This window comes from Haemaphysalis longicornis, unplaced genomic scaffold (assembly GCF_048455015.1).
Source record: "Haemaphysalis longicornis isolate Haplotype H1 unplaced genomic scaffold, Haemaphysalis longicornis Haplotype H1 scaffold_3, whole genome shotgun sequence".
In the NCBI taxonomy this organism is placed as follows: Eukaryota; Metazoa; Arthropoda; class Arachnida; order Ixodida; family Ixodidae; genus Haemaphysalis; species Haemaphysalis longicornis.
Window position 1 is genome coordinate 23,628,363 of NW_027526335.1, and position 24,320 is coordinate 23,652,682.

Consider the following 24,320-nt stretch of genomic DNA (forward strand, 5'->3'; position numbering starts at 1 on the left):
TGTTGAGGCGGTCATCAGAGCCGGGCTAATAGCCTCGTTGGGAGGTAGCCGTCTGGAGGGAGCTTATCGATGGAGGGTTCCTCGCGAGGTTCTCCCCTCGAACCCCTGAAGCCTGAGACGTTTGACCCCTGTTAGTTGTGGACAAAGGCTGCGAGCACGCCAGCTTCTGGGAAACCGACACAGGCAAAGACAGGACTTGCACAATTTATTGTGTCTGAGCAGACAAAAGGTTCGAAACCTGTTCCGTCACCGACAAGACCATTTGTCCCGAAACCTCAGGCAACACCTCTTTCAGTGCCAGTGCTATTGCTTTTGCAAGAAAAGCCTCATTGGTTGGGGTGTGGCGGGCGGTAGCACCTGCATACCCATAAGCTCTCTCTTTGACTGTATTTGCCGCTTCTGAGCAGGAACAACAGCGCTTTTACAGCACATCCAAGACCCTGACTTCCGTTTCCCGGGCTGGGCAGTTCAAGTAGTCCGCTGGATGAGCAGCTCGACAGAGGCAGCATGTAACTCCATCCGCAGTACACTGGCTAGCGGAATGATCGGTCCCGCAATTGCAGCAGCGAGTGGAGGATTTACAAGTTCCTGCAGTGTGCTCATAGCGCCAGCAGTTCTGGCATTGGCGAGGACGGAGGGACAAAGGCTCAACTCTGTAGATCAGGGGCCAGACTGATTTCTGCAGGGCATGAGGAGCCCGCAAATGTGGCTATCACTGATTCCGTAGGGGTGCGGACATTGTCCACCACATGAGAGCAGCGGTACACCGCGATCACACCGGCATCCAGACACTGCTCAAGGAGCTCACTTGGTGAAATGTCCACGTCAACTCCGCGGACAATCCCTTTAGTACACGCAAGATGAGAGGAGACAAAAGGCCTTACGGGAAAAGAAGCAAACGACGAGACTTTCAGCAGATCAACCAAGTAGGCCTTATCTGATGACTTGCAGATAATTCTGCCCTTTCCGTACGGCCGACCCTCCTTAACGCTCCTGAAGTGCTCACTTGCGGCTTGCAGGTCTTTTTGGATGGTCTTGAATTTTTTTAACCTGATTGCCCCACCATTGGTCGGGACCATCGCCACCGGAACAGCCGTCACGCCATTCTCCAGGAAGGAATCCAGAGGCAGGTCCTGCGCCAAGAGATTAGCCGGCCAGGGAGAGGACCCCTGGCCGGGAGAAGAGGTAGACATGGGAACTTCCTATAAACTAACGGAGATACGAAACAAAACCGATAACACAACAGCAAAGCACCGATGCCTGGCTAAACCCAACGAAGAACGCAACGTCAGCATAACAAAGCAGCGCAGCATACTCCTTCTCTAGCGCGTGTTTGCGCTCTAAACCCGATGAGTACGATGAGGACGAGAGCGCGTGGTATTCTTGTGGTGGTGCTTTCATGGCAAACATGCCCTTCCGGCATTCCGAAGTGAAACTTCCGTTGTAAGCGCGGTGATGATGGTAACAGCATAGAGTAACATAGGGCCATATGGTGGTGACGAATCGCACCGGCGTGCGGCTTCATGCAGTCAGTTCCATAGCCAGGCCTGGCCAAGGCTGGTCAAACGTAGAAATGGTGGTCCGCGCATGTGGCCCGGGTTGTTTCGGAGTTGCACGTTGCGACGAATGTTCCGGGAACGTACTTTGAGCCACAACGTAGCAGTGAGGATTTTAATACATGGCACTCCATGTGAGCTGCGCCGGGACTAGACAACAAAAACATAGCAGTCGGGAAAAGGCAGGACTGATTAACGTAATAGCGGGGTTCTACTGTATAGCAGTACGATTTCCATAGAGGTCGTCGTACCCGTCGCAGTTCTGTTGCTAGGGCATCATCTCTGGGACCGGCAACTTCCGAACACCACAGTACATTCTCTAGCACACGGGCACTCCGCCGCTCCCACACTGCTGCTGCTTCTTTCGGGGTGCGGGCGATCGCAATATGGAATGATAGGGTATGGGGAACGGGGAGAGAGGGAGGGGGCACAAGAAGCCACTCCGCGATTCGGCGCAGCTGCTGCGCTGTCGTTCCTGTGGAAATACAGTTACAACTAGAAATATTTCCAATTTCTTCGCAAAATTTTTTCTCGTCTTGCGTTGAATAAAGAAAGAGAACTTCGGATGTCACAGCGAGGTTCAATTTTTGTTAAAAAATAGACGTCCACGGTGTTTCTTCTGCCTGTTCCTGAAATTTAACGCCAGAGCATACGAATGACTACCAACATCTTTTCTTGCATGTGGAGCCTATGGCTGTGTAGGGAAGCGATCTTTCAGTCGCGTCCTTCGTTGGTAAACTAATAAATGCTTCGCGCTGCGTGAGCAATCAATGCAGTGGTTTCTGCCTTCGTTATTCTTTAACTGTGGGGTTAATGCCGACCATCTCACAATTTTAAAGGAACCACAGCATAATACATTACACTATAGCACTTATCTCGTGTTTCAGGCTGCGATATCAACACAAGGATATACAATCAAAACTTGATATAACGAAACCTGATCTTTCGAATTTTTCGATCTAATAAAGAAAGTCGGATACCCCCGCAGGTGCCTATCCGGATGTATGCTTTTATGAACTCACACTAGCAGAGTAGATTTAGTGTCATTTCTGATTTAACGAAATATTTCGATAAACAAACACATAACAAAAAATAAGAATGTGTTTCGTCAGAACTCAAGGAAGATTATTCCGCTACGCGATGAAAAAGAAACTGTGGTTGATTCCTCAGTCATAGGAATCACTAAAATACGAAAGTGATGTGTCCAGCGAAATCTGCAGCTGAGCATGATATGCGGGTCGGCGGCTGTCTTGTGGGTGTGCTTGGCGATCGACGTCCTGCTGGCGGTTCGCTTCGGCAAAGGTGTACTGGCGTCATTTTTGTGACGGATATGACGTCAGTGAAATCTTGGTGTATCGCGGCATGAATCACTCTCGTGCTAAAATATAAAACCTGAAAACGAGCAACCCTAAGTATAACGTACTGATGATGATGATGATTGCTATTGGTCTCCCCTTTGAAGCGGGGTGATGACATGTCATCTTACCAAAAAGGACTAATATAATCATGTTTTACACTCTTGGTTTAATACTAGCGCTGCTTAGGGCAGGCACTAAAGCTTATTAGGCTCGTAATACTTTTTTCCCCTGTTACAGGTGGTAACTGTCCTAGGCAATATTCCCCTCTCTGCTTTTCGTCCACCAGCATTCTAATCTTCTTTTCGTCCCCTCGACAGCCTCGATGTTAACTTCCTCTGTGATACCCTTAAATCCTAGGGCTTCTGAAAGCCCAATATTCCCTTCATGTAGATTTGGATGGATACCCTCACATTCTAACACTATGTGCCGCATAGTTTCTGTTTCTTTTCCGCATACCACGCATACCCCATCATTTTGTGAATACTTCCCCACAAAACTCTTAGTTCGCAGGCAACCTGCTCTAGCCTCAAAAAGCAAAGCACTGCCCTGGGAAGTATCGTAGAAATTTTCCTTTCTGAAGTTCAATTTCTCAGCCCTGTACATTTCTAACTACGTTTTTCCTTCCATTTTTTCCCCTCCATTTATTCGTTTCAATCTGCCTTGCCTCTTTTTTGGTTACCTTGGCTGTTTTGGATTCTCCACTGTTCTTTCCGTATTTCATCGTTAGCCTTCTAGTCTTTCTTAACCACTGCGTGTCCACGCTTTTCAAGTATAGGTACCTAAAAACCTTAGCTGCCCACCTTCGTTGATCCATTGCCCTCAACCTCATCTCAAAGCATATTTTACTCTGAGCTTCTCTAACTTCAAACGACGCCCAGCCCATATCTCCCTGAACTGCTTCGTTAGTTGTTTTTCCATGCGCTCCTAAGGCCAAACGTCCTACCGTTCTCTGGTTTACTTCAAGGCCTGATAGAACGTCTCATTTTAGGCAGAGTACAGCATTCGCAAACGTGAGACCCGGAACCATTACTCCTCTCCACATTCATCTTACTACTTCATACTTGTTATACCCCCACAGAGCTCTATGCTTCATTTAGTACTCATTAGTTCTAAAGGTTGCTTCCCCGCAAGACGACCCTGTGTGCAGGGGTGCACCCTTTACAGGCCGCTTGCTTCGTTGTACTGGCGTCACTTCCGTGACGGATATTCGTTTTTAATTCATTAGTGTCCCTCAGAATCCCTGGCGTTTTAGCGTTATTGTTTTCATCGAGGGCTTCACCGCATTGCTAATTTACCGGCAGGTGAGCGCCGCAGCCGCAGTTATTACGATGTCATGGAAGCTGCTGGGATGGGCCTCCCTCAAACATCGGATTTAAGAATCTCCTGATTGTAAAATGACAGTTCCTATTTTACGAATTTCTTGATTTATTGAACAAATCCGCGGTTACCGGTAGCTACGTTAGATCGAGTTTCAACTGTAATATATTGGTTGTCATGCCGACGAACAAACGTGCCAAAAGATAACAAAGGTAGTCGGTAACTTTTAAAACATTGTTAAGATTATCATTTGTAGCCCAAAGCCAGAAGCTTATTTTATCTGCAGAGCTTGACCCGCTGACCGGGACACACACAACACACCGAAAAAGTTGGTCTTGCATGCAGGTAGTAAAAATGTAGGCTTAAAAGTCACCTTCCTTTCATTGAACCGATAACAAAGACTAAGGAGAAAAACACGAGATGACTCGAAATTACCTTAGTTAATTGGGATCGCACCACATGGCTCTCATATCTCAGAACTACAAAGCTTCCATAACTAATTGACCAACATAACAAAGATAATATTTTGACATAATCAAACGAAATTAATCAGTTAGGCAAATTCAGCTAACTAGAAAAATTAAGGAAGCCCACACTAACGTGTAAGACTTGAAAGTAGCCAAACTGTACGCAACCTTCACGGCCGTCGCGAAGCTTTCAGCCGACGATTTCAGCCGATTTGCTTCTCCCTCGCTGCCGCAACGACTTTTGCTCCATCCGTGTTGCTATAACGCCGAAGAAGCAAATCAAAGAACAGAACGAACGAACGGAACGCGCGCACTTCAACTAGGCACCCGCAGGTGCAACGTGTAGCCTATCACGTGTTCTGTGCCGAGCAGGTGGCGTGATTCCGCTCCCCACAGTCACAGCCGAGTGAACAAGCCGTTCCACATGTACTAGTTCGCGGCCGTAGCCGAGTGGGTAAGACGACCGACTCTAACTCCATTGATCTACCAGACACAGGCTTGAATCCTGCCGGTGCCGGTGATTTCTTTACTTCATGCTGTTATACTGAGTTTTGTGGAACGCCGGGATCAACAAATTGCTAAATTACCTTCGCTGTTGATAATTCGAAACAGAGGCAACACACAGGACAAGTGACCACACAAGGCCCTGTCCTGTGTGTCCTGTAAGCGCTGTGTTGGATTATCTGAATTATAAACCAACCAGCCCAAATCACCGCCTTAACTCAGCGAACTAATCGCAATCAGCCTGCTGCTCAACTACATGCCAATTTCGCTGGTTTCTGTGTTACTTTCGTACTTTCCCCAAGAATGACCTGTTGCCCTACAACTATAGATAATATGCCTGGCCTCATTTGCATGGTCCACTTTATTGTACGTTGGGAGCTTTGTTCTGCACCGTAAACTCGCTAACTGTGCCAACTGTTTCCTAAAAATTGCCTCATTTCTTGTCCCACCGGGCACTTTTTTTTTTTTTTTTTTCACCAGGACTCCGGACGCGCGGAATGGCAAGACCAATGCGATAGACTCCAGGCCGCCACGGGGACTCGAACACCAGCCGCGTGACCGGAGCGCTGAGAGGAAAGTCGACGAGCGCGACCCTCAACCTCCGGTCCAGCACCGCGGCCGTTCTGAACCCCGGTCCGCTCCCCAGCAGCCGAGGACCAGAGAAGACCCGCGTGTGGAAGACGGTTGGAGGGAGTCTCGCGCCCTTGATGCCACCAACAGGGGTTTCCTGCAATCCCACGACCGGTCCCCCCGAGAAAGCCGCGTTAACCAGGAGTACGCCATGAAGGAGTACGCTCGCAGGGAGTACGCGACCGAAAACCCTCCGTCGGGTAGACCGGACGAGGAGGACGTGGCCGACTACAAGTACAGGGAGTCTCGATACCAGGAGCACGGGACAGGACTCAGGCGAGACTACAGGCCATCAGCGCCGCCGGAGCCTGCAGAAGGCTACGGGGCCGGCGTAAGACCCTACGGAGGTGACAACCGACACAACTACTACTCGAAGGCGCAAGACGAGGAGGCTCGAAGGAGGGCCTACAACGACCGCAGGCTGCTCGATGGGGAGGCGGGTGGACAAAGGCGCCAGGACGACGGGTACGAGCCCAGGAGAGCGGACAAGTCGAGGCGATCGGAGTACGAGTACGATGGCGACGCGAGGGCACGGGACGAGAGACAGGCACCTTCAAACCAGGGAGGCCGCTGGGACAATTACGAATCGCGCGGCAGACAGCAGCAGCCGAATGAAGCCGCTCGGCTGCGACGCGAGCCCGACGACGATTACGATCGGAGGGAGAGGACGGCCAGGGATGTGCGTCAGACGCCGAGGGAGTCGGCACAGAGCCCAAGGTCTTCTTCGTACGACAATTACGAACACAGCAGGCCCGATTTGAAACGCCCGGCAGAGGAGGACTACAGCCGTGAACGGTGAGGCTCTACACTGAGCTTTTATACCAACGCATTCTTCTCTGAAATTGCCATCGTCCGCTCAATCAGATAAATCGGAGATAAAAGCAATCGATCGTCGTAAAATAGTCGTTTCAAAGAAAGGCTTCGGAAGAAGTTTTGTCGGGGTGGGGAAATCCGTTCATTTCTCCATCTAAGCCCCACTCTTCTTCGACATCTGCAGTGTGAAACAAAAAGACCCCTTTCAAGGTCATTTATTTTGGAGAATGATTACGACTTCCCCTTGGGAGCGGCTTTTGGCCTTGCCTTGTCTTGTTGGCGCGCCAGGCAGTTGGCTTAACTGAGCGAATACCGGTGAGCTGTAATCTATACCTCGGAAAACCCACCAACGCCGACTTACCGTTGATGAGGCGAGGCTTTAGCACTATAGAAGAACCAGTCACATGCTTAATGATTGTGGCGTTTCTCGACGAGCTCGAAAAAGGTTGCGTGCGCGTTGCCTACGAGGATGTTATGGAAACATCATCCGCTCAGAAGGCGACTAAGGGACTGTTACGCTTTCTACGGGCGACGAACTTAAACCCCAGACTATAGACTGAAAGCCTCCAGTGTCAATCACTGAACTTTAACGTTTAGTGCTTCAGCGCTGGGCGTACGTGTCTGCTCCAATTTTTATTCATTCTTCCATTTCTCTTTCTTGCCTATTTTCTCTTTCCCACGTGCAGGATAGCAAACTAGGCTTTAGCCAGGTTAGGTTTCCTTCCTTCCTTCTACATCCTTCCTTCCTTCCTTTAGTACTGAATAGCGGATATCTATAAAGAATTGCAGCCAAAAAGATTAATTATGCTATTAGTTCTGGGTCGAAGAACATTCGAATAAATACAATACAACAAAACACCTCGCAGCATGGATGTTATTAAACAATGAGCAAGCGTAAAGAGTACCGCAACAGCGCTACGAAGCTTTTATTTCCAGTGGCTGCATAGGTGCAAAGTGCACCCGATAGTGCTGCCTCCATAAGTGATCTGTGCCAAAGCTGCGTAGCTGTTTGAAATTTTGACGCGCGAAGGCCCAATCTGACGGGATCTGGACCACCGTCAGACCCAGGTAAATGGGCTTCGCACACGCGTCGCGAACATTGTTACCCAGTACTCGCCAATCGCTACTAGCTGCCGTGCTCTGTCTTTGAAAGAACTCGGCAGGCACGACTACATTTGTTTGGAAGCTTTCGTTATCTCCTGGTACCGTCCCGAAAGAGCCCAATAGCGCACGTGAGCAGTACACGTTGTTCGTATTCAAGCATTGTAACCCCAGCTGCTGGCTGCCGCGCATTAGAACCGACATAAGTTGTTACAATGAACTGTTTCATGCCTTACAGGTTACTAATGATGTTTTAATAAAAGCCAGTTCGAACCAGCGTATAGAACATGCCAATTTTAATGTACTGCTGATGATTACTTATCTTTCCACCGGCCTTCTTCTGCTTAAAGATGTTAAACAATGAATGCCAGCTTTTCTGCTGGCATTTCTGGATAGTTAGCGTTTCGCCTAAAAACACTAGCTTCACAATTCTCATGTTAGCATTATCTGTCTAGAGATTTCTTGTTTAGTAAGAATTACTATTCTAGCACCGCTTTTTCCTGAAAATCCGCAGGTTTGATTATCACTGAAGATTATCATTGCGCACACAAGTAAATTTATACCAGTTGGGTTTTGTATAACAAAGGCGCTGTATAAAATTAGTCATCTCCAACGCAGACATTAATGTAAAAACCCAAATTTCAACGACAGCGAATGCAAAAGGTGAACGGAATTTCACTCGCCCATTGCGTTCCTTTCTTCCCCTTGGAATTATTGCGTTTGACTTTGAGAATTGCTGTCGTCTACACTACTTTGTTTCCAGAGCGGCTCACACAGGATGTTGCTTTCATGAGAAATCAGAAAAAGGGGGGGGGGGAAGGGCGAGAAGGGATGCGGAAGGGGGAGAGGGGGGGGGGGGCTCATCCTTTATTTCAACAATATTTAAACAACCAAGTACCTGTCTTCTCTGATTGGGTTCTGTTCGCTAGTGAATTCTAATCTCCCGGTGAACCACTTTAACGAAAGGATTAAAGAGTACCTAATTGGTTTTGACCTGTGGTGCCTCTAAAAGTTTTGTGCTTTTCTCTTAAGGTCAATCTTTTTTTTGTCTTTTACGTGTTTCTTTCCCATACAATTTCGCTGCCTGTACAGAACATCAAGCTTTCTGTGTCCTTCCCTGCTGTCTCTTGCAAAGCACAATGTTACATGTATTGTCCGCGCGCTAAGTGTTAGTATTTTTACTGGTTCATGAAGCTACACTTGTGGGGTAAGTTGTTGTATTTGACGTTTTCCTGTGCGTCCTTTTAGTTTTGCTGCAGCTTGAAATTGGTGTCAGCTGTTCAACGAGTATCGAAGCATTTACAACCCTTAATCGTTCAGTGTTCTGTTTTTACACTTTCATACAGAAATTGCTTCCTGATGGACACATTTTGTTCAATTACTGACGGAATACAATGTGCTGTTCGGTTTATTTTTAACCCATGCGGAATCACGACACGATTTTTGCGAAGGTTAATTTAAATGTATTGTACACATGTTCACTGAAAGTTTACGACAACACATATTCAGGCTTTGGTTCGTAAAATCGAATACCACACTTTGTGTGTCGTCTGCATCCTTACGTTAAAGTTAACGAGCTTAGGTTGTCCGCATAACTGTAGGATCTAGGTACACCATTGCGGTTAAAAACATTTAAAACATTGTTATTACGGGTCGCCCCTTTGAAGCGGTGCTGTATACATGTCCGATAAGAGAGACACTCGGTTCTTAGTTGTCAGGGTGCTGTTTACCTGTTACTATTGAGTCTTGCTCGAAACAATTACACAATACAGCGCGCAGCTGATTTCGTGACCACCTTTCAGCAAACTTTTTGCGCTGAGCTTATTATATTGTCCATTGCCCCCTGCGGAGAGTGGCTTGTTAAAAACAGCTTTACACGATCTCACAACGCAAAACAACGCGAACGCGTTATTTGTTTTGGCTGTTCGTATAACGCCGCATAAATACAACTCAGAACATCAATTATAAACTGCAATACAAACGCCCTAAACATTTAGATTAATTAATATGCAGAAGCGAGAGCTTATTACTCAAAAGCGATGAATATCAATTGTGAAAAAACGAAAAATATGTGATTCCATGCTCTATTTGCATCGCGCATTATCACCCTATGTTACGCAACTTTCATCGTCAACTGTTACTGATTCGCGAAATGGTTCTTCGCGATTCTGCACCTTGTACTTGTGATGCCATAGCTCAGGAGGCGATGTTTTCACTGCTATGGCGAGTGCGCTTAATCCTGAAGAGACAGCGTGAGGTGTCTGCGTTAGGGGAAGAGGCCTTTCCCTTACACTGCTCTACTCACTTTATGCTTCATTTAAGATTCATTTACTCACTTTAAGATTCATTCTGTTGGTTTCTGTGTTCGCCCCTACAAAAAAAGAAAGAAATGCCTTTAATTTGCTGTGGGGAATCGTAGCTGTGAGCTGTTGTGGTAGTGAACAGATGTGAACTGCAGTAATGGAGCCTTCTGGCCGGTGTTATTTTTTTTGTCTTTGTGTGAGGGCATAGTAAATACTGTTTTTGCGGCGACCAGTGTAGTACATACCTACAGCGGGTCGTAATATTAGTTTGTAATAAATTGTTTCGCACACATCAGAGTCCTAGCGGTATTAACAACCGCATCCATTCCGCCGCTCAACACATCAGAGTCCTAGCGGAATTAACAATCGCATCCATTCCGCCGCTCAATGTCCTCGTCTGTTTGCGTGACAAGTTGCGTCGCGCTGCCGCCAACGGTTCCTCCTCAATCACGAAAACTTCTCGCTTGGCAAACGTAGGGAATGGGAGGTTTCAATTTTTGCCCTAAATTATCTCTGATGCGCTGCAAAAAATTGGAGGAGGTTTAAGCTTCGTCTTCAAGAGTGGAACGCGATAACGGAGCAGCGGCATACGTGGATGCGCCTTTCGCTCCCATAGAAGACGACGACTCGGAAGAGAGCCCTTGCACTGGTGGACGGTACCGCAGTCATCGCAATGTTTTCTTCGAGCAGCGGCCCAACGGCCCGGTCACAGATGAACGATGACGTCAGGTAGTAGTAGTAGTAATAGTAGTAATAGTAGTAGCAGTGGTGGTAGTAGTAGTAATAGTATAGTAGTAGTAGTAGTAGTAGTAGTAGTAGTAGTTGCATTATCAGCAGTGGTAGCAGTAGTAGTAGCAATAAAAGTAGTAGTAGTAGTAGTAGTAGTAGTAGTAGTAGTAGTAGTAGTAGTAGTAGTAAAACTAGTAGCAGGTTTTGTTTGATGAGGCAGACTTATCATTGTATAAAACTGCCGGCAATTGCTTCACCTAAGCGACCCCACATCATATCAAAGATACGGAGCGTCACCACTCATCTCTTAGTCCTGTGCATTGCAAGAAATCCGATACACCCTTCTTCGCACAATTGTCATGATCCCGCGACATATGGAAACTTTCCGGTCCTTCACGAGACTCGCGTTCATCGTGACCCTATTTTCACTTGTAGACTTGAAGCGAAATAAAAGTTTGAAGGATCACAGTTCTGTCCTTATGGATGTGTCTCAGTGTTTGTATATTACAGCGAAGTTGTTCGCTTCTCATTGGTCAGTGTTTTTCGTGGTATTCCGTGTGCGGAGAGGAGGTTGAAGCGAAGAGAATGCAACGTGACACAGACGTTCTTGATTGTATTTTTTTTTCGGGATGTCTGCAGCAATGTGCATATCGCGAACTATGTAAAAAGTCTGTGTTTGCGCGTTTCGAAAGTGAACTTATGTCGACTGCCGCCCCTCAACTGCTTGTTTTCTTTTTCCTCGTCCGTGCGTCAACGTTTCCAAGTCCCCATTTGGCGTTACTTTTAGTGAAATAGGAAGATGCAGACGCTGCTTCTTCGTGCATCTTGCTGCACGAAGTATTTGTCAATTTGTCAACCCCAGTATTTGTCAACTACGCGGGCTTTGTAAAATGTGCATGGATGCGCAAGCGCGCATATTAATAAAGCCAAACTAATTCTAGAGAACTCTTTATCGAACGAATAATTCTCGGAAGCTATTCTGGCATGTAAGCAGGAGGCTCTTTTTGTAGATCATATGCAGCTGTTAGGAATTTCATCACTCCTGCGTCAACAGTGGGCAAACAACTTCCTGCAGCCGCTTGAGAATGATCGATTCTCGTTTTGAAAGTGCTTTTGTATCATACAAAACAAGTAAACTGTGTATTACGTCCAACAAATAAAAAACTCCGGGGTTAAAATTGATTTTTTTATCACCGAATGTTTCTTTCAGCTATCCCCGCCTCGTACGTCCGTAGAAAGGAACCATCTGCCCGAAGAGATTGTCATCAACGACGACAATTATTGAAAGAAGATTTAGCTAGAAATGTATACGTGAAATCAATTTTATGTTATTATGCGATCCGTTCACCGTATTTTGTCTTTTTTTGTGTGTTTCGTTGCATGACGTGTAAAATTACGCAGGGGCCGTGCAGACAACATACAAGGTTGTTTTATTCGATAGGTTTCGTGTTTTATAGTGCCCCCAGCACTTGTCCGGCAGCAAAGTATACCGTATTCACTGAGAAATTAATTAATTTAGGTTATTTTTTTTATTCTCCCCCCAAATAGTGTGTTTTCGGACGTCAGCAATGAAGTCATATGAAGTTTGCGTATTCAATCAAACTTTCACTGAGTCATTCGGCTCTGCAGCCTTGCCTGCCGTCAGTCCTCATAGATGGCGCTACCATACTCATCCACGGACCGTTGACCGCCGTTGCTTTGTTTTTGACCATATTTACACCTGGCTTGTTTTTCTTACTGTAGAAAGTAATCGTTTCGGGAAACATGGGGCATCCTCAACAAACACGGTCACGTAAGACAACGTCGCTTACGCCAATCGGCCAGTGTTGTGTAAGACAACTCCAAAGCGTGGACAGCTGTGCAGATAAAACAAGCATAGTGCGCCCTGTACCAACAGCAGTGCTGATCGGTACTTCTATGCTTAAGCGTATTTTCGTAACTTTTATTGTTTGCAGCACCATTCTCACTGCTGTAAAATGAATATGCATTACATTTAAGCGCAAAAACCTCGTTCGGCAAGCTTATAAGCTGTGCCTAATTTGCGTTTTTTTCCCGGCCTCAGCCAATCGCACAGCTGGGCACATATAACATTATAGGTACTGTTGCGGGAATTGAGCTATTGGGTCGCATGGCCATTCGACTTTTTCCTAATTACATAGCTTATTTGAGCGAAGTGTGTGTTAAAAGTGGTGTCAGCATAATTATAACAAGCCAATCTTTCGAATGAACCAAACTTGTGTTTTGTCTGCATGGCCCCTTTAAGGGCGCAGCCAATAAATAAAGAAGTGTGATTGGAAATCAACGAAGATTGTAATTATCAAGATGCTTTAGCTAACAATGTATACGATAAATGAGTCATGTCTATGCTGCCCGCTCCTGGTATTTCGTGTCTGATTTTTTGTTTGTCTTTGTACAGCGTCTATAAGGGCGCTGGCAATAAGGGTGCACACAATAAATCAAACATTGCGATTGAAACATTGTCCGTTGGCTTTCCCGCGTTTGTTCACATGGCTAGCTACGCTTATTGGACGGGCGCAAAACCCCGTGCCCAGAGTTTCAACGTAACTAACTTGGAGATATGCCCCAAGGGTTAATGACAGCCCATATTTATGCGGCTACCGAGCAGAAGTTCGGCCACACTTACGTAACCCCAGCTCGCCCCAAAGCCTAAGTCGTTCAACTAGCTCTGTTTATTAGCGTGAAACAGCTTTACAACTCTGCGTGAAAAGCGTTAAGTCGGCGTTTACTGATCTTTCGCTTGACATGAGAAAGTAACAGGAATGTTAGCTCGTTAATATCAGAAAGAACAAATAAGCAGTTACAGTTAGCACGTATTAAGCGTTAACTAAAGGTTGTGGATGGGCATGGTGAATTTCTTGACTTGGCCAGTTTACCTGTGGCTTTCTATTCATCGCTTATGTATACGACAACTGTTAAACACAGAAGTAAAGTGTTGCTAGCTTTTCGGCTAGTAGTTTTGGTTTGTCGTAATGGTGCTCCAACGCGAGACATTTGTGCAAGCCCGTTGACGCAATATGTGCTTCACTCTGTCACACAGTGTAGTTAAAGATCGTTTGAGTTCGATTAGGAAACAAAAAGCGCTGATCTGAAGTGGTTCAAGACATGCTTCAAGACGCCAACGCCAAGAAAGCTATTGTTGAACAGTGTTCAAAGAACCACTAATCAATTAATTAGTTTGATCACAATTTAAAGAAAACATGCTGGAATGAAGTGAAATCTATGACGGTGCACGCAACAATATAACTTAATAAGACATTTTAAATAGAAGATTAAAGTTTGTATGCTTTGCTTTTGTTTGCCTACCTAATGCATGGCAGATTTTTAAACAACTGGCCGACAATTACGCCTCTCTGTGACGTGAATTCGGAACAGAGCTGTTGAAATAGTTTCCCCAGTGCATCTTTGTTCGAAACAGGAGCCCGTGTGTTGCATGGCAGTACCTCTAATGAGAAGAGCCCGGGACGCCCACTCCCGTTGCTCCTGGACTCGCCTTTGAAACAATAGTCTTGTGATTCTTCTCGATTTATTCTAGCATCGTGTACATCGACATCGTAACCGATATTTTAAATATCGGTTTTCGTATCGACATTTTTCAGTAGTGGTGAAGAGAGAGAGAGAGATAGATAATTGTATTATATTCGTTGAGTGGGTGAACGAAACACTTTATTAAAGACGAAAGGCCATGAGGTCCTGCAGGAAATCAGGATGAGGATGAGGAGTGGAAAGGGCAGGTCCCAATTCACCCATGTACACAGTTCTAGCTTTGGAATCCTATTCACAAAATGCACAGTTCACTCAGTCAGTGGCAATGTCGCTGTTGCCATTGGTCGTGGATGGGTGTGGTCAGTCCGGGACAGTCTGTCAGACCGCTACACCGATTTGTAGAGACCGTTTTCAAGGGCGTACTCGGCTATTATTTCTAGAGTAGCGGGGTCGTCACGGACCCAACTAACGTGCTCCAGTTCAGCCACGGGTGCAGGACCTATAATAAGCAGCTGATGGCGGTTACAGGCAAATACAGGACAGAGCTAAATTAAGTGGAACAGATTTGCTATGTCCTCACGATTACAGTGGGGGCATCGGTGCAATCGAGAGCCTGATGGGGCTGACCACTTATGTAGAATGTGTGGGGTATACACTGCATTCGCATATAGTACTTTATTGGCGTATACCTCGCCCGGACGCAAAAAGGGCTTGAGAGGTGTAAGAATGCCAACCGGAGATTCATCTTGCAAACGCTTACTGCTTTTTTTTTTTTTTTTTTGAGAAGGCGTAGCTGAAGTTGTCAATCTGCTTGGAGAGAGGGGACGGGTGTGTTGGGCAGTAATACGACGTGGTGGATGCCCCCAGTCGAGGCCCCCCGTCTCCAGGGTGGGCGCTCTGGCGATTGTTCGGCACTTCTCGTCGTGCGATAAAATTCACCAACACCCTGCTAGTGAATTTCGTCGCACCCTGCTGCCGTATAGCAGAGGGCGGCTAGTTAATTGCACTTGGGACACGAAGCTTGCCACTGGCGTGAAACAAAAGCATGCTGTAAATGATGCTCCACCGTCAGTACGGTTTTACTGCGGCGCAGACATCTTAACGAAGCAACGAAAATGTGACATGGTGTGATAAAGAGTTTGGATTCTGGATTTTGGCGCAGGCGGTGCCGTACGTCTGATCTGCAAGCACGTTTTAGGACAGTGGCACATGAAGCACTTGTACAGACGGCATCGTTCATTATCTAATTTTTTTCAGTATGGTTACATATGCAAAATGCCTATATAATAAACAGGAGCCTGTGTGTTGCACGACGACACCTCTAATGAGGAGACCTCGGGACACCTGCCCCTGCTGCTTTTGAGCTACGTCCCGGACTGCGCGTTCCACAGCAGCCGCAAGAGACAGACGGATCACCACTCACCATACGCTTCTCCTGAAAAGCACCATCGCGCCTCACCGTGAAAAGATTTTCATCAGCACAAGAACCGCGACGCACTGAAGGCTATTTAGTCCTCCCGGACAAACCTACCCTTTATGTGGTCTCCGCCGAAACGTGGCCTATTTCGGGCTATGCTGCTGAAATGTCTGTAAAAGCTACTCAAAGTCCCGGATAACCGCGCTGAAGTAGTTTTACTCTGCAACTGCGCCACGAACGCGGAAATTTAACCCCAAACAAGAATGGCATGGGCCAAATTTTTTAAAGCACCAGCTGTAAACAGGAAGTTTCCAGAGATCGCATATTCGAGAGGCCCCTATAGGTGTTAGAGCGTATCATACTCGGTGCATACTCTCCCCGTCAGTCCCCATTCATAGCTATCTTCAGCGCAGCCACATGTCGAGCACGTGTCCGTCCTTTTCCCAAATGCGCGAAGCATAGCGAACAAGCGGGTGCAGTTATCTTCTGCAATTTATTCATGTTCCGCAGATATCATTGTTTGTACAGAGACTTAGCTGTCAGCTAAAATAAAGAACAGTGAGCTACTTGAACGCGAAAAATCATACTACATTTCTCGTTACGCTCGTGACGTACGTTCTGGGGGAGGTGTATTGATTGGTGTCAGCAGTGCTCTGAAATCTGATGTGGTTAGTGTCTCTTCCGGCTTAGAACTTATCTATCTGTCTCCCCAGCCAAGATTTTATTCTCTGCGCATGTTACCGGTTGCCTACCGCCTCGCCCTCGTTTTCGTTTTCGGTCGTCCTACATGTTGTTTTAAGCGTGGTCATTATTAGATAGCCGAATTTGCCCGTTTTTTTTTGGGGGGGGGGGGAGGCTTTAACCTACCAAACATAAAATGTCGAAGTGACCTTGTAACCCTCACTCAAAATTCCTCTGAGTGGGCTGACTTCATAAACGCATGTTTTGACTTCAGTCTAACCCAACTCGTCCACAAACCCACATGCACTGCTACTACTTGTTCCAACACCTTAGAATTGGTCTTAATAAACGCGCCACACTTGGTTACTTCCCTTAGTTACCTTCAAGGAATAAGTGATCACTCAATGTCACACTTTAATCTAAAGGCACGTGTTTCTTCTAACAAAAGTGTTAAAACTATCCTGGATTACTCTAGAGCAGACATCAGGCCAATAACAGAAGAAATGGAGCGATTCGTCGATGAATTCATAGCGAACTTTGAAGAATGGTCAACACAAGAAAACTGGTCTATTTTTAAAAATAAACTTTTATACTTAATTGACCATTACGTTTCACAAAGAAATGCGCGCACTATTACCCGTTCACCATGGTTAAATGCTGCACTTCGACGCCTACGCAACAAAAAGAAGCGATTATTTCGCTCTGCCAAGCGAGTAGACCAACCCGCACGCTGCTCCCTGTACCAAAACGCTAACGCCGAATACGTCCGTGAAGCTTCTAATTTGAAAGCGTTTACTTTAATCTTACTGTTCCCTCTTATCTACAAAACAATCCACGAAAACTTTTGTCTATCGTGAACGGTAACAAAAACAAGGTAGTAAAATTAATACACTGTGGCGTACCTGTTCCAAATAATGAATGCTGCAAGCTTTTCAACGATGCATTTTGTTCAGTTTTTCCGCAAAGTTCTCCGTCTTCTGTTCCAACGGTCCCCAGCCATATTTTTTCCCCAAGGACTATATTGTAATAGATTGGGTAGGAGTTAGAAAAGTAATCAGCAACCTGAATATTTGAGTATTTGAGTATTTGATTTTTATTTCTTGGAAAAACCAAGGGGAGGCTGAGACTAAAGGCGGACGTGGCCTGACAGGGGCCTCAGCCACCCGATCTCTTCTTCAGCATGGCATACATTCTAAAATATTGAAATGTCCAGAGTTCCACTCATCCCTAATTCTTTCGAAGATCTTTCATCAGTCTTTGCAGTGTTCATCCCTACCTGGTGATTGGAAACAGGGTAAGGTGGTCCCCGTTCATAAATAAGGTAACACTAATTCACCGGAAAACTACCGTCCCATTTCATGGACGAGCATTCCATGTAAAATGTTAGAGCACATAATATATTCACAATTAATTAGTTTTCTCGACGAAAATTCCTTTTTCAACAACTGTCAGCACGACTTTAGGAAGATGTTGGCATGCGAAACCCAGCTTTTGTCCTTTACTAACGACCTGTTTGTTAACGCTGATCAAGGTTTCGACACTAGCTGCATTTGTGAAAGCCTTTGACACTATATCTCACGACTTACTAATTCTGAAGCTTCGTAAACCCAACATTCACCATAATGTTTTAAAGACTTTCTTTCTAACCGAACCCAGTACGTAACCGCTAATGACTGTTTATCCCCCTCATGTGCTGTAACGTCTAGTGTACCTCAAGGGTCAGTGCTCGGGCCACTGCTCTTTCTTATTTACATTAACGATCTTCCCGACTGCATCACTTTTTCAACCAGTAAACTCTTCGCTGATGATTGGGTATTGTATCTGAAAATTTCTACCCCAGCTGACATCTTCAAACTTCAAACTGATCTTAACAACCTATCCGATTGGTGCAATAAATGGCTCATGCGACTTAATGTGACGAAATGTAAATACATGCGAATTTCGCGTCGTGCTAATACTGCTTACCCGTGTACGTATAGTCTTCCTGGCGCTTCTTTATCACACGTCGATTCATACAAATAACTCGGTCTTCATATCACAAATAATCTGTCTTGGAAAGTGCATGTTGACTATATAACTAACAATTCTAATCGCATGCTCGGATATTTACGTCGCAATTTTTCCTCTGCACCTTCATCGCTGAAACTAACTCTTTACCAAACGCTAGTACGTCCGAAATTAGAATACGCATGTGTCATATGGGGTTCTTCCAAACACGCTCTCATCATCGCCCTCGAATCGATTCAAAACCGCGCAGCTCGTTTCGTATTTTCTAACCACTCTCGCCATTCTAGCGTAACTGCAATGAAGAAGTCGCTGAACTTGCCTGACCTGTCATTGCGCTGTAAGTGTTCACGGCTTTCACTATTTCACAAAATCTTTCATCACAACCCCATTTTAGAAGGACAGCTTTTCACAAGCCCCTCTGATATTTCGTCCCGTTCGGATCATGGTTTTTTATAAAAGTTAGTGTGCCATCTAGTCGAACTAATCTTTATCATGACTCTTTCATTCCACGAACAAGCAGATACTGGAACCACCTTCCCGCCGCCATCGCCTCCATCACTGATTTAAATAACTTCAATGCCATCACCCATCAAGAAGTGCTTTAAATCTATTGTTTGCACATTTTTAGTTCTTGTCAAAGCCCACTCCTTTCTGTAATGCACTCGGGCCCTGAAAGTAAATAAATGAAATCAAATCAAATCAAATAAAGCAGAGTTGCGCACATATACGTCGGTGCTCGCAATGGACAATCATCGTGCACCAGCTGTGACCGGAGTATCTGTGACAAGAAAAGGAGCGCACTCACCTCGAGATGGGGCAGCGAGATGGCTCGACAGGCTCACGGAGACACAGTCGGCGTGAACAAGCTGTGGTTGGGCGTATACGTAAAGAAGAGCTTGCTTCAGAATGCGAGATTCATGTTTTCTTGCCAATACACATCTGTAAGAGATTTGTGAATAACGGCGCATGATACATTACCTCTCAACTGACCGTGAGTGTTTGCTTCTTATGTTTCCCATCGTCTTGATTTGTGCTCGAATATTTTCCACGAAGTAAGCATGTATGTTAGTATGTGCGTGTCAGAGGAGCAAAGACATTTTAGGTGGAAAGGGCGCCGTAAAACAGGTACCAACCTAATCTGCTTCTTGCGCGGGCCGAAACACAAAATTCCAGCGTTCGACTGCCTAGTTCAAAAAAACGTTTTGTTTCCATTAATTTTATTACAATTATTTCTTACTTTTCATGCCCCTGTTTTTACTCTGATAATTCCCGAGACGTCATTATTTAAAATTATTTTATTGCATCCACAATCAATGTGTTTTAGGTTGGCTGCACAATTTTTTGCCTTCTCTCAAACACTGCTTTAGGAAATAAGATTTAGCGCAGCGAAACACACGGACGGTGAAAAGGACGGGACAGGCGCTAACTCGCAACTCGCAACTATTTCTGTAATATGAACCAACTCGCCCAGCAACACGTCTTACTGAACAGCTTTAAGAAATGAAGCAGCGACCAGCGTCCACGTTATTTTCCTCTCACCACACCTATAACTCCACACTTGCGCACGCCAATGAACCCTACAAAAAATACTTCCAGTTTCCTTTTCTTTTGCTTGACGAGCGAAGCCCCTTGGGGGCTGGGGCTGTTGGCGTCTCAAGTCGTCATCGTAAGCGTCGCCTCATGTAGTCACGGTATTAAAATGTATGTATGTATTTATTGTTCTTTGGAAAGGAAGATCCACCAACAGGCGTAAATTGCCTCGCCTAGGGGGCGGACACCGGAAATTAAAACGCCGAAAAACTCGTTTACGCCTCGCGCTAGAACGTAACGCGTAGTAAAAAAAGCACCGGGACACTCGTTTACGCCTCGCGCTAGAGAGCTGGCTTCAAAGACAAGAGACTTTTACAGCAAATCTGCATACCTCTACCCCCCAACGGCTTCATCTCCGTTGGCAAAAACGCCAAGGCGCCAAGAATACACTTATATACAGCATGCCTCGTTCCTCCCCAGGTTCCACGTTAGTGAAGATGGGCCGGGATTTTTTCTCATTTGCGTTTGCTTTGTGTATATATGTGAGAAGCAGTCGTCGTGGTGTCGCTGAAGCAGCAGGCTTTGAGTTGTTCAACAGCAAAAATTGCGAAAAACTTTGCAAGGACAAACAATTTCGAAGAAAAAGAGCAAGTCAAACTGGGCGCTCGTGTCGTCCATTTCTTCTTCAAATTTCAGTCAAACAACAGTCAAACTACAGAAAGGCGTGCAATGCTCCCCCTGCCTCGACAACGCCCGCAGGTCCCCGTCGCAGCCGCTGGACCCATCTCGGTTCCTGCGCCACGACGAGAGGGGCTCGCGCGCCCGGAGCGAGCGGCCCAGGTCGGCCTACGGCAGCCGCGACAGCAGCCCCTTCGGCTACGGCCCGGGCCCGCTGGGCTACAACGTGCCGTCGCCGCACTCGCGGCCACGCAGCATGATGCAGCTGGAGGACGAGGTCGAGCGGCCCAGCGGCGGCTCGACCAGCCTGCGGCGCGAGGAGAGTCTCGTCAAGAAGATCCTGCCCCGCTACGAGATGAACACGGGGGGCGCGCTGCGCACGGGACCGGCGCCAGTCGGAGGCGTGCCGGCCATCGGACCCGCCAGCATACGTAGAGGTACGTGCGCCTAATACGCAAGTGCTATCGCTTTCTCACACTTTCGAAAAAAAACTGTCATTGATTACTCTGTCATAGGAATCAGTAAAACACGAAAGTGAAAGGTGCAGCGAAATCTGCAGCTGATCACGATTTGCGGTTCGGCGGCTGTCTTGTGGGTGTGCTTGGCGAGCGACGTCCTGCTGGCAGTCGCTTCGGCAAAGGTGTACTGGCGTCATTTCCGTGACGGATATGACGTCAATGAAATCTTGGGTTATCGTGGCATAAAACACTTTCGTGTTAAAATATAAAACCTGAAAACGAACAACCATAAGTATAACGTGCTCTTTATTACTAAAGGTTGCTTCCCCGCAAGACGACCCTGTGTGCAGGGGTGCATCCTTTACAGGCTGCTCGCTTCTTTGTACTGGCGTCACTTCCGTGACGGATATGATGTCAGCGAAATCTTCGTGTATCCGGGAATAAAACACTTTCGTGTTGAAAAAAGGGGATAACGTTGGAACAAGTCACGCAACTTGTCGCCCCGTTTGCCCAACAACGTCATCAGAAATGCTAGTAGGAGGATGATTCTGCTTGACGCACGCGAAGGAATACTAGGGTAGAAAAGGAAGTTTCTCTTTTTTCGGCTTTTCTGTTGAGAACTCTCCCCACGTCCTCAATGCGGCAGAAACTAAACAGGAAGCCGTTTTCGATTGAAGTTGCGCGGAAACAGGCATGAAATAGTAAAACGGAGCTATAAACATTATCGTGTTTCAAAATTCTGTCCACCAATTTATTGGTTATACATGTACGGTGATTCGCTTAACTTCAATTCATTTATTATACCCTTAAGGGCCCGGAGGCATTACATAAAAGAGGGGGAGATAACAGGGTTTGCAGGAATACTATTGAACAAAACAGGCAAAAAACAAGAAGGTGAACATGAATGCCGGAAAATACAAAACAAAGAGTACCTTAAACAAAAATTACACAGAGAAATGTACAAAAGGAAACAGTGAAGTCCGGCGAACATAATTCTAAAATACAAAAAGCAGTTGAAGCATCAATAGGACCATCAAGCCAGAACAGTAGAATTATATCGTTAATACATCATGTGAACGTCTTTTCAAGCTTATCTCTAAATTGTTTGTTATTGGTGCTTGTGGCGATGTCGGCGGGTAAAGCGTTCGATGGAATAATAGCGTTAGGAAAAAAGGACGAGACAAATGCTGACGTTCCGCCGGTTATCGGTGCTAATGGGCAAGTGTGATTTAAGCGGGGTGATATTCTGTGAGGCGGTCTTAGTAACGTGTGTCTTGATTGTGGCCGATAAAAGAAGTTATGGAGGAGGCATAGACGAGCAATGACGCGGCGTGATTCAAGGATCGGGAGGGAGAGAGATAGTTTGAGGGCCGTGACGATGACATGATTTGAATATTGCGAGGTGATAAAGCGTGCAGCACGGTTTTGAATGGATTCAATTTGTACAGTTAGGTATGCTTGTGATGGATGCCAGATGGCCGAACTTGTTCCGCATTACTCCGGAAGTGCAAGACAATCGCGTTTCCCTGTCAGCAATGTACCATATAAATGTTCACTAGAATGACACGGCTGCAGTGGCCGCAGCATTCCTGATCAGATACTTTTGTTTCTAGTTCCAGCGCGAGGACACTACTGAGCGTCACTGGAGTGGTCTCGACGAAATACCTCAGCGTGGCACCGGCACACAAAGCAGCATTTTATCGTCGACAACCACCCTGATATACCGGAGTTTTGCCTTGGCCCTGATCCAGCCAGAGGTGCCCGCGAACCTTGATGGGGCGCGACGTTACCGCGTCCGGCTGGTCTTCAGTACCACCATCCCTCTGTTCCATGCGTGGTACCTGGACCGCCAGTGGCTCCAATGCTTGTCCACCGCTCCATGCGGCAGCCTGATTTTCTTCGTGCTACAAAAGCGGCTCCCAACGGAAGGGGCTCCGTAAAACCTCCCTCCTGAAGCAAATTCGTTTTTTCTTCCGTAAAACCGGTTTTAACGGCAGAGCTGTTTAAGCTTGAGCTTGGTTCGTTGGCGTTCGCAATAAAAATATCAAGAAAGAAAGCTCCTCCAGCACGCGCCACCCGGAACGACCTTCGCCCAGCCTCGTTCGTAGGCGGAGCCAAGCGTCTCCTAGTTATGACGTCATCACGGTCGCCGGCACCGGTCGACCTTCGAGAACACTCTGCCCAGAGATCGTGGCGTGATCTCTCGCGTGCTACATGTTCTTCACGCCAGTCCACGTGCGTTCGCGCCTAAGGTGGGGAGTTCAGACGCCGATTCCGCGAAGCCAGTCGCCGCGGGTTCTAACGCGTTCTAACGCGGTCCACCGTGGGAGAGATGTGAAAGCCTGCGTACAAAACGGTCAGGGCCTGCTAGTCATGGAGAACTTTCAGCGGCAAGTTCGGATATCCATGTGAGGGGCAACATCCGGGTCTCCGGCTAAATGAGACGGGCCGCCAGCTCTGCTGCTTCACTAGCCCTACACTACTAGTGCAAGCTGCACCAATTTGTTTTTTTGTTTTTTTTTTTTGAAGGGGTTGGGGCAGAACCCTCGCTGTTGGGACCCGTTTTTACAGCGCGGATAGAGAAGACGGGCTTTAGCGCAGAGCTCGCACGCGCAAATACAGATATTACTTAACAAGCGACGCTCCGGTTCTCTTTGCCGCCGTGTAAAGGTACGTACGTGCATATTTGAAACAAAAAGAAACATCGCTGCTCTGTTATGCCCCTGGTGTTCAGCCTAAAGCATTCGAACCCCGTCCACAAGAGGCGAGCCGCATAACGCGATTTTGGTGTGGATGTACTAAGTTTATCTTTAGCTACCAAATAAAACCTTTATCAAAACACGACCTCCCAAGTGTTTTTATTTACGAGTGCGGCGAACTGGACAAGTTGGAGAATGTTCATGGAGAAAACAGCGCATAAAAGACGAAGCCAGATTCAAGGATGTCAAGGATTCAAGGATTTTATTAAACATTTTTCGGTACATACACTTCGCACGTAGTTATTAGTACAGAAGGAGGTCCCAAAGTAAAACTGTCGGGGGGACCTCCTGCTAATAAATGCGAAAATATTGTTAAAAATAGGTCGGCAGTCAAGGTACGGGTCAGTTTAGCGCGCTAATTGAATATGCAAACACTATAACAAGAAATTATGCAATATTAGCTCGGGAAAAACAGGTTTGAGTACTATAAACAGGAGAAAGCACAAAAATTATTATTCAGAAAAAAAATGTTAGCAAGCATGGTCTTAAACTACTGTATAATGAAGAA

General features: G+C 46.3%; 1 protein-coding gene across 2 annotated transcripts in view; it reads left to right on the forward strand.

The window, feature by feature from the left end:
* The window catches only part of LOC144174144 (uncharacterized), an 82,281-nt gene extending 58,384 nt beyond the window's left edge, over positions 1-23,897 (forward strand). The window contains exons 8-10 of one of the 2 annotated variants that reach the window (XM_077702636.1): positions 5,683-6,627; positions 20,677-21,032; positions 22,667-23,897. In XM_077702636.1, coding sequence (XP_077558762.1) covers positions 5,683-6,627; positions 20,677-21,032; positions 22,667-22,689 — 1,324 coding nt within the window. In that variant the 3' untranslated portion in view covers positions 22,690-23,897. Of the gene's footprint in view, positions 1-5,682; positions 6,628-11,988; positions 13,254-20,676; positions 21,033-22,666 lie in introns of those variants that run through there. The other variant, XM_077702637.1, reaches the window with a different exon arrangement.
* The last annotated feature ends 423 nt before the right edge of the window (positions 23,898-24,320 follow it).